We start from the raw sequence: 13,209 nt of genomic DNA, 5'->3' as shown, positions 1-13,209 counted from the left end.
AGGTATATTTTTTGGAAAGGCTTTCTTTTTTTTAATTTTGTTGATGGTGCTTAACGGTTTTATTTTGAATGAATTATCAACAAACACAGCTGCATTTCAATGACGCTAGGTGGCGGCAGTGTGTAGAGCAACAGCGCACGCAACCTACCCCAATAGACCAATTTGAGCAAAGCTGTTGCTCAAATAATTATGTCATGGGCCCAACTCTTAGACTCTCTTATCAGTCAGAGAGCCAGAAAGAGAGAGGGACAGATTCCAAAGTTTGGTTGAAGTTCACATTTAAATTCAAATTTTTTGCAAGATGCGTCAGTTGCGATCCGCAGCAGTTAGCGAGTGGTTGCTATTTAAAGCAAAGTTTGTGAAAAGAAAAACAAAAAATAATTTTTTATACGATTCCTTAAATATGTCGTCAAAAGGCGTAATTCCTAGTACAGTTAATCCTGATCTGCAAAAGGAACGCAATGCGGCCAGCTTCAGCAGCGAAGAATTTGCGGCCTGGTGGGAGGGCGGCGCAGATAAACTAAAGTTTAAGAGAAGCGTCAGTAAGTTTATGTGAAATAAGCTTTGGTAAATAAAGTGGCTGTTGCTCTTCCTTAAACAAAGCTTGACTTAAACAAATGCATCTAACGTATACTAAATGTTATACATAATCTGCTAGTGGCCTTTGAAGCACTATTGAATATTCACAATAAATAAATTCAACGATAACCGTTATCTCAGGTATCCGGTCTCAGGTGCAGACACTTTGCTCTTCCGGTCTGATTCGAACTGATTAGGTCTAGACATAAAAAAAAGATATGTCTCCTTCCTGTGCACATTTAAGATTACAAATAATGCTGATTGTGCACTTTTATCACCGTTTCTCTCTTGCTTTCTTTGTAGAAGAGTATATGTATAAGGACATTGATCGCGCTGAGTACGCCCAGCTGCATTACAAGTCGCATGAGGATATGTGTGAATTCGCCGTCAAAAGCAGCATCAACGTGGCGAAAAAGCTGCGCCAGTTGCAGTTGGAGCGAAATCCCGGCGGCAACGAATATTGGCCGTGAGTAAATGTTTATTTATGTGTTAATTCTCTTTTAATTTCTCTCATTTTGCTGCAGCACTCTCTTTGAGGAGCCGGAAATGTGGGGCCTGCACCTGGCTGGCAATCCCTTTGGCGTGATGTACGTGATGGTAGTGAAAGCTTTAAAGGCCCAGTGCACACCCGAGCAGTACGAGGAGTTTGGCAAACGTGTAGAACGCTTCGAAGTAACCGCCGCCTATGCCCAGACGGAGCTGGGTCATGGAACCTATTTGCGGGGTCTGGAGACGCGCGCCGACTTCGATCGCGATACGGATGAGTTTGTCCTGAACACGCCCACCATTTCATCCTACAAGTGGTGGCCCGGCGGCTGTGAGTATCATCCAAAGAGGTGTTTACTAAATCTCTAATCCTGATCTTCTTTCAGTGGGTCACAGTTCCAACTATAGTCTGGTCATGGCGCAGCTGTATATTGATGGCGAGCTCAAAGGACCCCACCTGTTCTACGTGCAGGTGCGAGAGGAGGACACATTCGAGCCAAGGCCAGGCGTGCACATCGGCGAGATTGGCAAGAAGATGGGCTTCCTGGGCGTCAACAATGGCTTCTTGGGCATGAAGAACGTGCGCATTCCCCGCAACCGCATGATGATGCGCCACGCCCAGGTGCTTCGGGATGGCAGCTATGTAAAGAGTCCTGTGGATGCTCTCACCTACTTTACAATGGTCTCCACACGCTGCATTATTGCCCGCAAAGTGGCTATGCTTCTGACTACAGCGGCCATCATTGCGACTCGATACTCCGCCGTGCGCCGACAGAGTCCCATCGATCCTAAGTACCACATTCTATTCCTAATCCAGTCACATATATAACTCACGGATCTCCTGTCTTGTAGATTGCCCGAGCCGCAGATCATAGACCACGTTACGCAGCAGCTGAAAGTGTTCCCGGAAATAGCCACTTGCGTGGCATTTCGCCTGGCCTCCGACTACCTCTGGGATCTATTCAATGTGACCACCAAGGACATAGACCAGGGCAAATACGAGCGTCTGCCCGAGCTGCACGCACTCTCGTGCGCCTTGAAGGTGATTGCCTCCAGTGATTCCACTGAGGGAATCGATCGACTGCGTCTGGCGTGTGGAGGTCATGGCTATCTGGCCTCAGCCAATTTGGCCAATCTTTATGCGAGTGCATCCGCCGCGATCACCTACGAGGGCGAGAACACGGTGCTGCTGCTGCAGATCGGTCGCTTCCTGATGAAGTCCTGGCGAGCGGCACAAAGCGGCGCTCCTTTGGCCCCCACCGCCAGCTACTTGGCGGACGTGCAGCGGAATCCCGAGTTTGGTGCCTGGACAGGCAGCTGGGAGAACTTGGTGAAGGCGATGCAGTTCGCTGCCGCCAAGTGAGTTGTGGCAATGCGAGGCTAATCCCAAGGGATAACCTGTTGTTGTTTGTCTTCCACAGCAAGACACGCATCGCCTTCAATAGTCTAGCGAAGCGTTTGGCCAGCGGCGAGTCCGAGGAGGTGGCCTTCAACCACACGGGCATAGAGCTAGCCCAGGCAGCTGAGGTACGTATTTGCCACCTATTCTCAGTATTTTGAAGAGTACCAGATAGACTTGTTTTCTTTAGCTGCATAGTCGCGCCTTTGTGCTCCACTCTTTCCTCTCCGAGATAACCGGGCCAAAGTCCACGACGCGTTCGCCTGCCCTGAACCGCGTGCTGGAGCAACTGTTGGAGCTGTACCTGGTCAATGTCACACTGAAGAATATGAGTAACATTTTGCGAGTTGTCCACTTGACGGACGCGGATCTGTGCCAGCTGCAGGCACGTCTGGAGACGGCGCTGACCAATCTGCGCCCGGAGGCGGTGACCATTGTGGATGGCTTTGACTTTTGCGATGACCAATTGAGTTCCACTTTGGGCTCCTTTGATGGCAATGCCTACGAGCGGATCTTCGATGCGGCCTTAAAGTCGCCCATGAACCGAAAATCGGTTCCAAAAAGCTTTTACGAGCATTTGGGTCCATTTATGAAATCAAACATCTAATATTTTAAACTAGGTATATTTATTTCTTTTTAATTTTGTTATACCCTTGCAGAGGGTATTATAATTTTGTCGTGAAATTTGTAACGCATAGAAGGAGACCTCTCCGACCCCATTAATTATATATATTCTTGATCAGTATCAACAGCCGAGTCGATAAAGCTATGTCCATCTGTCCGTCTGTCTGTTTCTATGCGAACTAGTCTCTCGGTTTTAAAGCTATCTTTATAACACTTTGCAGAAGTGCCTCTTTCTGTTGCACGCAGTACATATGTCGGAGCCAGCTGTCGAAAAGTAGGTTCTTGTATGAAAAACTTTTTGTTTATTTACATATCTTGATTGAACTCGGTATACATGCAAAATCCTATTAAGATCGGACCACTATATCATATAGCTGACATAGGAACGATCGGTCGAAAATTAAGTTGTTGTAAGGAAAATATATTTGTTTTTCAAGATATTTCGACCAAACTCGGCATTTATTAGTTTTACTATGCTTCCTCCATTTATGCAAAATCCTATTTACATCGGAATTTTATATCATATAGCTGCCATAGGAACGATCAGTCGAAAACTAAGTTGTTCTATGGAAAACTTCTTTGTTTTTCAAGATATCTTTACCATACTCGGCATTAACTATTTTCCCTGTGCTTCTCAGATGTAGGCAAAGCACCATGAGCATTATGAAAAGGTTGAGTCTGCAAGGGTATTAAATCTTCGGCGTGCCAATGATAGCCCCTTTTTCTCGTTTTTATTTAAGTTTAGTTTATTGATGGTGCTTAACGGTTTTATTTTGAATGAACTGTCAACAAACACACCTGAATTTCAATAACGCTAGGTGGCGGCAGTGTGTAGAGCAACAGCGCACGCAACCTACCCCAATAGAGCAAGCGATCAGATTCATAAACATAAACATATCTATATGCATACACACATATACATGCATATATAACATATACAAATATATGTATGCACGTGCTGTCGTTTAATCTTAAAAGCTCTTTGACTGCAAAGCTGTTGCTCAAATAATTATGTCACGAGCCCAACTCTTGGGCTCTCTTATCAGTCAGAGAGCTAGAAAGAGAGAGAGAGAGATTCCAAAGTTTGGTTGAATTTCACATTTAAATTCAAATTTTTTGCAAGAGGCGTCAGTTGTGATCCGCAGCAGGTGGCGAGTGGTTGCTATTTAAAGCAAATTTTTTGAAAAGAAAAACAAAAGTTATTTTTTATACCCTTGTTTAAATATGTCGTCAAAAAGCGTAATTCCTAGTACAGTTAATCCTGATCTGCAAAAGGAACGCAATGCGGCCAGCTTCAGCAGCGAAGAATTTGCGGCCTGGTGGGCTGGCGGCGCAGATAAACTAAACTTTAAGAGAAGCGTCAGTAAGTTTATGTGAAATAAGCTTTGGTAAAATATATTGCTGTTGCTCTTCTGTACGCAAAGCTTGAGTTTAACAAATGCATCTAACGTAAACTGAATCTTGTACATAATTTGCTTGTGGCCTTTGAAGCACTATTAAATCTTCATGATAAAAATCTCTTTCCTGTGCACATTTAAGATTACAAATAATGCTGACTGTGCAGTTTTCTCACCGTCTCTCTCTCTCTTTCTTTGTAGAAGAGTATATGTATAAGGACATTGATCGCGCTGAGTACGCTCAGCTGTATTACAAGTCGCATGAGGATATGTGTGAATTCGCCGTCAAAAGCAGCATCAACGTGGCGAAAAAGCTGCGCCAGTTGCAGTTGGAGCGAAATCCCGGCGGCAACGAATTTTGGCCGTGAGTAAATGTTTATTTATATGTTAATTCTCTTTTAATTTCTCTCATTTTGCTGCAGCACTCTCTTTGAGGAGCCGGAAATGTGGGGCCTGCACCTGGCTGGCAATCCCTTTGGCGTGATGTACGTGATGGTAGTGAAAGCTTTAAAGGCACAGTGCACACCCGAGCAGTACGAGGAGTTCGGCAAGCGACTGGAACGCTTTGAAGTGACCGCCGCCTATGCCCAGACAGAACTGGGTCATGGAACCTATTTGCGTGGCTTGGAAACGCGCGCCGACTTCGATCGCGATACGGATGAGTTTGTCCTGAACACGCCCACCATTTCATCCTACAAGTGGTGGCCCGGCGGCTGTGAGTACCATCCAAAGAGGTGTTTACTAAATCTCTAATCCTGATCTTCTTTCAGTGGGTCACAGTTCCAACTATAGTCTGGTCATGGCGCAGCTGTATATTGATGGCGAGGTCAAAGGACCCCACCTGTTCTACGTGCAGGTGCGAGAGGAGGACACATTTGAGCCAAGGCCGGGCGTGCACATCGGCGAGATTGGCAAGAAGATGGGCTTCCTGGGCGTCAACAACGGCTTTTTGGGTATGAAGAACGTGCGCATTCCCCGCAACCGCATGATGATGCGCCACGCCCAGGTGCTTCGGGATGGCAGCTACGTAAAGAGTCCTGTGGATGCTCTCGCTTACTTTGCCATGGTGTCCACACGCTGCATTATTGCCCGCAACGCAGGTCTGCTTCTGGCTATTGGAGCCACCATTGCGACTCGATACTCCGCCGTGCGCAGACAGAGTCCCATCGATCCCAAGTACCACATTCTATTCCTAATCCAGTCACATATATAACTCACGGATCTCCTGTCTTGCAGATTGCCCGAGCCGCAGATCATAGACCACGTTACGCAGCAGCTGAAAGTGTTCCCGGAAATAGCCACTAGCTTGGCATTTCGCCTGGCCTCCGACTACCTCTGGGATCTATTCAATGTGACCACCAAGGACATAGACCAGGGCAAATACGAGCGTCTGCCCGAGCTGCACGCGCTCTCGTGCGCCTTAAAGGTGATTGCCTCCAGTGATTCCACTGAGGGAATCGATCGACTGCGTCTGGCGTGTGGAGGTCATGGCTATCTAGCCTCAGCCAATTTGGCCAATCTTTATGCGAATGCAACCGCCGCGATCACCTACGAGGGCGAGAACACGGTGCTGCTGCTGCAGATCGGTCGCTTCCTGATCAAATCCTGGCGTGCGGCACAAAGCGGCGCTCCTTTGGCCCCCACCGTCAGCTACTTGGCGGACGTGCAGCGGAATCCCGAGTTTGGTGCCTGGACAGGCAGCTGGGAGAACTTGGTGAAGGCGATGCAGTTCGCTGCCGCCAAGTGAGTTGTGGAAATGCGAGGCTAATCGCAAGGGATAACCTGTTGTTGTTTGTCTTCCACAGCAAGACACGCATCGCCTTCAATAGTCTAGCGAAGCGTTTGGCCAACGGCGAGTCCGAGGAGGTGGCCTCCAACCACACGGGCATAGAGCTAGCCCAGGCAGCTGAGGTACGTATTTGCCACCTATTCTCAGTATTTTGAAGAGTACCAGATAGACTTGTTTTCTTTAGCTGCATAGTCGCGCCTTTGTGCTCCACTCTTTCCTCTCCGAGATAACCGGGCCAAAGTCCACGACGCGTTCGCCTGCCCTGAACCGCGTGCTGGAGCAACTGCTGGAGCTGTACCTGGTCAATGTCACACTGAAAAATATGAGTAACATTTTGCGAGTTGTCCACTTGACGGACGCGGATCTGTGCCAGCTGCAGGCACGTCTGGAGACGGCGGTGACCAATCTGCGCCCGGAGGCGGTGACCATTGTGGATGGCTTCGACTTTTGCGATGAGCAATTGAATTCCACTTTGGGCTCCTTCGATGGCAATGCCTACGAGCGGATCTTCGATGCGGCCTTAAAGGCGCCCATGAATCAGAAATCGGTGCCAAAGAGCTTCCACGAGCACCTGGGTCCATTTATGAAGTCCAACATATAAGCGCTCTTTTTTTTTTAGTCAATTAATGCTATCTCTTCTTGTTGTACATATAAAACTCTTAATTGCTCTGTAAACAGTTTGTTAAAAGATAACATTCCATATTGCTGCTTTTTTTACTCTCTGTTGCGCTCTCTTTGGCGCGCTCTCAGCGTGCGCAATGCGCGTAAAGCTTTTCGAGTTGTTGCTTTGCACTTTGCCCCCGAAAGCTTTTCCTCTTTGATGCTCTGTGCGCACATTGCTCAGTTGGGTTTTGTGGCTCTGAGCGACAACATAGATCGGCTTTTAATTTGTTTTGTTTAGTGCGTGTTGTGAAATTTTAACTGTAAAATGTCGCAAATTAAGAATTTAATACCAACAACTGTAAATCCTGATCTGCAAAAGGAGCGCACAGCGGCCACTTTTAATATTGACGAATTCGCCGCCTGGTGGCAAGGCGGAGCTGATAAACTAAAGACCAAACGGGCAATCGGTAAGTGAAGCGCAACTCTCTTTCTCTCTCTCTCTCTATCTTGCTCTCTATTCGTACGACAAATACATACGTGACCAGCTGCTTGGCAAGTTAACGGTTTGTTAAACAAATTGTTGGACAAGCGGCTCGCAGTGCCGGCAAAGTCCATGAGATTATATCAAATATCTACTGCTTTCACGTGTACAAAACGCGTAGCTGATAAGCTTCTAATAACTTCTTTGTTTTATGAATTCATTTGTGTTGATTGGCGCTTTTATCAGCGCGATTTGTGTTTACCTTTTCGATTGCACTTTTCGATTAACAACAAGCCAAAGTGTAAAAGGCCGCACCGAATCAGACTTTGCTTTGTGAAAGAGTGGAACCAGATAGTGAAGCCAGATAGTGAAAGTGTATTAAGTTTTGTACCTTTTATATCTTTAGAGCAGGCCGTGTTCAGCGATCTGGAGGATGGTTATGGCATTAACCATGAGTACATGTCCCATGAGGATCTCTACAATTCGACTGTGAAGAAGGTCGCCGAGGCAGCGCCCAAGCTGAAGGCTTTGCAGCAGAAACTGAACCCTGGCGGCAAAGACATTTGGCCGTAAGTAACACACAACTATTGTATACCCTGTAATTCTTTACCTACGCTTTTACAGCGGCTGCCTTTATTCGGTGCACGCCCATGGCCTGTTTCCCGCCAATCATCCGCTGGCCACGCACATTACCATGTTCGTGGACGTGATCAAAGGTCAAGGCACAGCCGAACAGGTAGAGAAATGGGGCACCCTGGCCGAGAACTGCAACATAATTGGCACCTATGCACAAACCGAACTGGCCCATGGCACCAATGTGCGTGGCATTGAGACGCGCGCTGACTACGATCCCAGAGCTGGCGAATTTGTGCTCAACACGCCCAACCTGGAGGCCTATAAGTGGTGGCCCGGCGGCAGTAAGTACCCAGTATTGATGGAATAAATCTTAATATTAATGCACCCATCCAATTTGCAGTGGGTCACACGGCCAACCACGCCATGGTGGTTGCCCAGCTGTACATCGCCGGCAAGAACAAGGGCGTGCAGATGTTTATTGTGCCGCTGCGTGATCCGGAGACGCATATGCTGCTGCCGGGCATTGATATTGGTGAGATTGGCAAGAAACTGGGCATGGCTGCGGTCAACCAGGGCTTTCTGGGCCTGAAGAACGTGCGCATTCCACGCACCAACATGTTGATGAAGTACGCCAAGGTGGACCGCGACGGCACCTTCACCGCCAGCCCCGCCTCGAAGGTTACCTATCTGACCATGGTCTTCACACGCTGCCTGATTGTCAATTTGAACTCCACGCTGCTGTTGCAGGCGGCCACCATAGCCACACGCTACTCCGCCGTGCGTCGCCAGAGTCCCATTGAGCCGGAGTGAGTATCTGTAATAATCGCAATTGGTTCGACTATATCTGACTATCTTTCGTTTTGCGCGCACAGTCAACCCGAGCCGCAGATCATAGATCATGTGACGCAGCGCCTGAAACTGTTTCCCGAGATAGCCACCGGCATGGCCTATCACCTGGCCGCGGAGCACATGTGGGAGCTCTACGATCAGACTGTGCTGGATGCCAACAATGGCAAATTCGATCGCCTGCCCGACATGCACATCCTGTCGTGCGCCCTGAAGGTCCTCTGCACCACCGACGGCTGTGCGGGCATTGAGCGTCTGCGTCTCTCCACGGGCGGTCATGGCTATCACATTGCGGCCAATCTGAGCAACATCTATGGCAATGCGGTCGCTGCGTACACCTACGAGGGCGAGAACACGGTGCTGCTGCTACAGATTGGACGCGCTCTGGTCAAGGCCTGGGCCGGCTATAAGCAGGGCCAGGCGCCCTCCTCGTCGTATGCCTACTTTGAGTCATCCATGCGCCTGAAGGAGTTCCCCAAGTGGACTGGCTCCTGGCAGTGCATTGTCCAGGCGCTGCAGTACACGGCTGCCCAGTAAGTGTTGGAACTACATATGCTGGATCGAGGTTAACATTTGTCTTTGCAGTAAGACCCGCATCGCCTTTGAGAACTTGTCGGAGCGCATTGCCGCTGGCCAGTCGCAGGCTGTGGCCACCAACAACACGGGCATCGAACTGACACGCGCCGCCGAGGTAAATTCCGAAAGTGGAGCTCTCTCTCTATTTGTGCCACAACTAATCCATATGAATTCCACTTCCTAGCTCCACGGCCGCCAGTTTGTGTGTGAAACGTTTATTGCGCAAATTACTGGACCTAAGGCACAGAAACGCTCGCCCGCTATAAACAAGGTGCTGGAAAATGTGGTGGAACTGTTTCTGGTGCAGACTGTGCTCAACAATTTGAGCGAGATCTTGAGAGTAAGCTGTTTGCAGCACTTGCCCTAAAGCTGGCTAATCATGTAATTCCATTTTTAGTTCGTCAATCTGACCGATGAGGATCTGAGATCTCTGCAAAAGCGCTTGGAGCTGTCGCTGGAGAAATTCCGCCCAGATGCGGTGGCCATCTGTGATGGCTTCGACTTCCATGATCGCGTTCTTAACTCCGTGCTGGGCAGCTACGACGGCAATGTCTATCCGCGACTCTTTGATGCGGCCAAGCGCAGCACCATGAACCAGAAGCCTGTGCAAAAGTCATTCGAAACCTATCTCAAGCCCCTGATGAAGGCCAATTTGTAAATGATTATTATGTCAAGGATGGGTGAACAAAGCCCACAGACTCTTTTTCAACTGTTAAAAGATGCATTTAAAAGAACTTAATTAAAATACTTGAATTCAGTGACTGAGCATCGATACGGAATTGAAGAGTTGCAACTTTCATCACAATATCTTTACATTCATCTTTATATCACATTCGTACTAAGATCTCCACACTCATTCTTACATCTTCACATTCATCTTTAAATCTTCACATTCATCTTTATATCTTCAAATGCATCTGCCATCTTCACATTCATAATCAACATCGAGAGATTGGGATAAACAATAGGAATAGAAACATTCTCAGGTAAACTTTTAATATTTAATATCAAAACTCTATTTTCTTCACGTGACTGTCAAGAGTTTATAAAAGAGATTTGAATGTATTTTGCCGAAATCAAATTGTTGGGATGTCAGTTATTAGCCAATTGATTTTAGCCCTAAACAAGCTAAACCATTGTTGAGTAATTTGACTTTAACCTCATTTTAAGTGGGATTCTTTCCATGCAAAATATTATCCTTGCTTTTCGTTGCGGTTTATCCCTCGCCCAGATATAAACAACTATTCGATTTGTTTAAATTAGTTTTATACCGTTTTTATTTAGCAAATCAAAACCAATTTCTCAGTACATTCAGCGCATTTAAAAAACTAACAAACTAAACGCTTACTTCATAGCAATAAAAAGAAAAATAAAACACATCATGTAAACTTTTTGAAAAAAGATAGAGAGAGTGAGTGAAACAATTGTAGTACATCTACGAGTACATATGTATTGTATGTGTGTATAAAAAAGTTGCAGTTGCGTTTTTTACAGTGTAGAAAAAGTTGGTATTCGTATTCAGAATGCATTCAGTTGTTCTTCTTGTTAGGTGTGTGTGTATGTTTATGTGTGTGGATTGCTTTATTTTCTTTTTGTATTTGCTTTTGTTTTTCTGTGGTATTATGATGAGACTTTGAGAGTTTTTGTTAAAACATTTCTATGCTGTCTGCCGTAGTTGTATGCATATATATATTAGTTACATATTAATTAATTAATTATATATGCATTACACATGATAATTACACACACAATTGATTTAGTTGGCTTAATTTTATGCTATTATTATTATAATTATTTTTATAACTTTCTTTTCATAATGAAAATATGGCATATGAACGTTAAAAGTGAAGGTTCTGCTGGGTTTGATTAACATTTGAACAAATATTGCGGCTACATTTAACTTTTCTTTTGCAAATGTGTGTGTGTGTGTGTTTGTGTGTGTATTGGGTGTAGGTTTTTTAACAGTATTTTGTGTGTGTGTTTTTTGGGGCAGGAGTTTTATTTGTAAACTTAACAATAATAGACTTTTACTATTGCGTGTTGGTTTCTTTCTGTTTTTGTTATATTTGTTTTTGTTTTCGCTTGTAAAATTATAAACAATTTCAGAGCGCAATTTGAACGTAAAGCTAAATAAATGCACAATTGTTGCATGCGTTATTTTGATTTTGATTCTTAGCCATGGAAGAAGAAGCAGCTCAAGTTAAGTGAAGCGCAGTAAAAACGATAAATTAATATGTTGTTGTTAGGCTGGCGTAACTTAATTAAATTATACAAATTGCTTTAAGATATATTTCTTTTCATTTTCAGTTTAATTTTCAATAAATATTTTCCTTAAGTTTGTTTCTGTTTTTTCTTTTTGTTTTTTGTTTAGAAAATAGTAGAAATTTGTGTGTTTTTTTGTTTTTCTAGTTTAATTTACTTTTTGTTTTGCCAGGAAAATTTTTTTTTACGCTTCGTTTTCGCTTTTTGTTTTTTTTTAAATTTTTTTTTTTTATTTTCAAGTTTTTTTTTCGTTTTTCTTTTAGGAATTACACTAATAATTACATAGTTATGCTTATGTATAATATGTATATAAACTTAAAAACATTTATGCATCGATTTCAATATTTCGGATGTGCCACACAGATTATTCAGTTTTTGTTTTGTGTTACTTTTTCTTCAGGTTTTAATTGGGCTTTGTGGTAATTTGATTTAATTTAAAATTAACATATTCTTATGTGTTTTACAAATTGGCGCTTGTTGTTTTAAGGTTTGTTTTTGTTTTTTTATTATTATAGAGTGACATCCAATTAGATAATTCTGTGTGTTGTGTATTCAGCTAACATATAATATTTAATAATATTCAATATGCACGAAAAGTTCTCGCATTCTTCTTCTTCTTCTTCGTCTAACTTTTGCGTTTACATCTATGTAGTTGTGTGTGTGTGTGTGTGTGTGTCTGTGTTATTGTTATTAATTTTTATTTGTTATTATTATTTTTTGCTCTACTCATTATATTCATAATTAATTTGCTTAATTTTGCCCGCCCTTATATTGGTTTTGTTTTGTTTTTTCACTATTTATATATTTATTTATATATAATTTTGTTTATATATTAATTTTTCGCATGATTTACTTTGCTTGTATATAATATTTGATATTTTGTTGTTGTTTTTGTTGTTGTTGTTGTTGTATTACACAATTTGCTTAAAACTTACTTAATTAGAAAAGTTTGCACACACACACGCACGCACGCACGCACACACTGCTTGTTGTATGTATGTGTGTTTGTGTGTGTGTGTGGGTGGTTGGGTGTGTGACGCATTTAACTTACAGGTAAGTTTGAAAATTTTCCGAATTTTCTTTTGTTTTTGTTTTTAAATGTTACCCCTCACGAATAAATTGTGTGTTTTCTCAAGAGTTGTTTTGTTGTGTTTGTTGTTGTTTCTGTTAATGTTGTTGTTGTTTTGTTAGTTTGTCGTTGCCACAACTGGGCAAATTTCGCGCAGTGTATTGAGCTGAGCTTATTTAATCGTATTCAAACCCGTGCCAATTGTTCTTGACTGCCACGCCCACATCCTGTCTCCTGCTGCTGCTGCTGCTGCTGCTCCCCGCTCCCATTCCTGGCCCCAGATCAGCTTAATACCTGCGCGCTTGGCCATTATCTCAGGCGTAGAATTCACGGTTATTCGCATTTTTCGCATAGGAATTGTTAGCGGGCGAACGCTTTGGCTCGTCCAGCGCATAGGATCCTTCGTCCTTTTTCCGCATGCGATAAACAATGAACATGACAACCAAAATGGCGCACAGCAGGCCAACAACGGCGCCCCCAATGACAGCTGCAAAAGCAAAACAGAAATCATATTAATTGGAA

At 44.2% G+C, this 13,209-nt stretch overlaps 4 protein-coding genes across 7 annotated transcripts in view; 3 read left to right on the top strand and 1 right to left on the bottom strand.

Moving 5' to 3' along the window:
* The first annotated feature begins 65 nt into the window (after window positions 1–65).
* Window positions 66–3,087, top strand: LOC135431566 (probable peroxisomal acyl-coenzyme A oxidase 1). Its single transcript, XM_064686777.1, has 7 exons — window positions 66–542; window positions 883–1,045; window positions 1,104–1,396; window positions 1,452–1,857; window positions 1,918–2,424; window positions 2,487–2,592; window positions 2,655–3,087. Exons 1-7 carry the CDS (start codon window positions 302–304, stop codon window positions 3,069–3,071), a joined length of 2,133 nt encoding a protein of 710 aa, XP_064542847.1. The 5' UTR covers window positions 66–301; the 3' UTR covers window positions 3,072–3,087.
* Window positions 3,088–4,223: 1,136 nt separating this feature from the next.
* Acox57D-p (acyl-Coenzyme A oxidase at 57D proximal) lies at window positions 4,224–6,974 on the top strand. Its single transcript, XM_064688016.1, has 7 exons — window positions 4,224–4,451; window positions 4,687–4,849; window positions 4,908–5,200; window positions 5,256–5,661; window positions 5,722–6,228; window positions 6,291–6,396; window positions 6,459–6,974. The coding sequence occupies exons 1-7, from the start codon at window positions 4,313–4,315 to the stop codon at window positions 6,873–6,875; spliced, it is 2,031 nt and encodes a 676-aa protein (XP_064544086.1). The 5' UTR covers window positions 4,224–4,312; the 3' UTR covers window positions 6,876–6,974.
* A 142-nt stretch (window positions 6,975–7,116) lies between these two features.
* Window positions 7,117–10,155, top strand: Acox57D-d (acyl-Coenzyme A oxidase at 57D distal). Its single transcript, XM_064688015.1, has 8 exons — window positions 7,117–7,344; window positions 7,765–7,927; window positions 7,983–8,275; window positions 8,335–8,740; window positions 8,807–9,313; window positions 9,366–9,471; window positions 9,541–9,696; window positions 9,754–10,155. The coding sequence occupies exons 1-8, from the start codon at window positions 7,203–7,205 to the stop codon at window positions 10,012–10,014; spliced, it is 2,034 nt and encodes a 677-aa protein (XP_064544085.1). The 5' UTR covers window positions 7,117–7,202; the 3' UTR covers window positions 10,015–10,155.
* A 2,238-nt stretch (window positions 10,156–12,393) lies between these two features.
* Window positions 12,394–13,209, bottom strand: part of Sdc (Syndecan) — a 136,982-nt gene continuing 136,166 nt past the window's right edge. For all 4 annotated transcript variants that reach the window (XM_064688018.1, XM_064688019.1, XM_064688020.1 and 1 more), the window contains one exon: window positions 12,394–13,174. In XM_064688018.1, coding sequence (XP_064544088.1) covers window positions 13,002–13,174 — 173 coding nt within the window. In that variant the 3' untranslated portion in view covers window positions 12,394–13,001. The remainder of the gene's footprint in view (window positions 13,175–13,209) is intronic.

This window comes from Drosophila montana, unplaced genomic scaffold (genome assembly GCF_035044405.1).
Source record: "Drosophila montana isolate Dmon_TW-CO22-7 unplaced genomic scaffold, ASM3504440v1 contig_3200_1, whole genome shotgun sequence".
NCBI lineage: Eukaryota > Metazoa > Arthropoda > Insecta > Diptera > Drosophilidae > Drosophila > Drosophila montana.
This window is presented reverse-complemented; position numbering and strand designations above follow the sequence as displayed.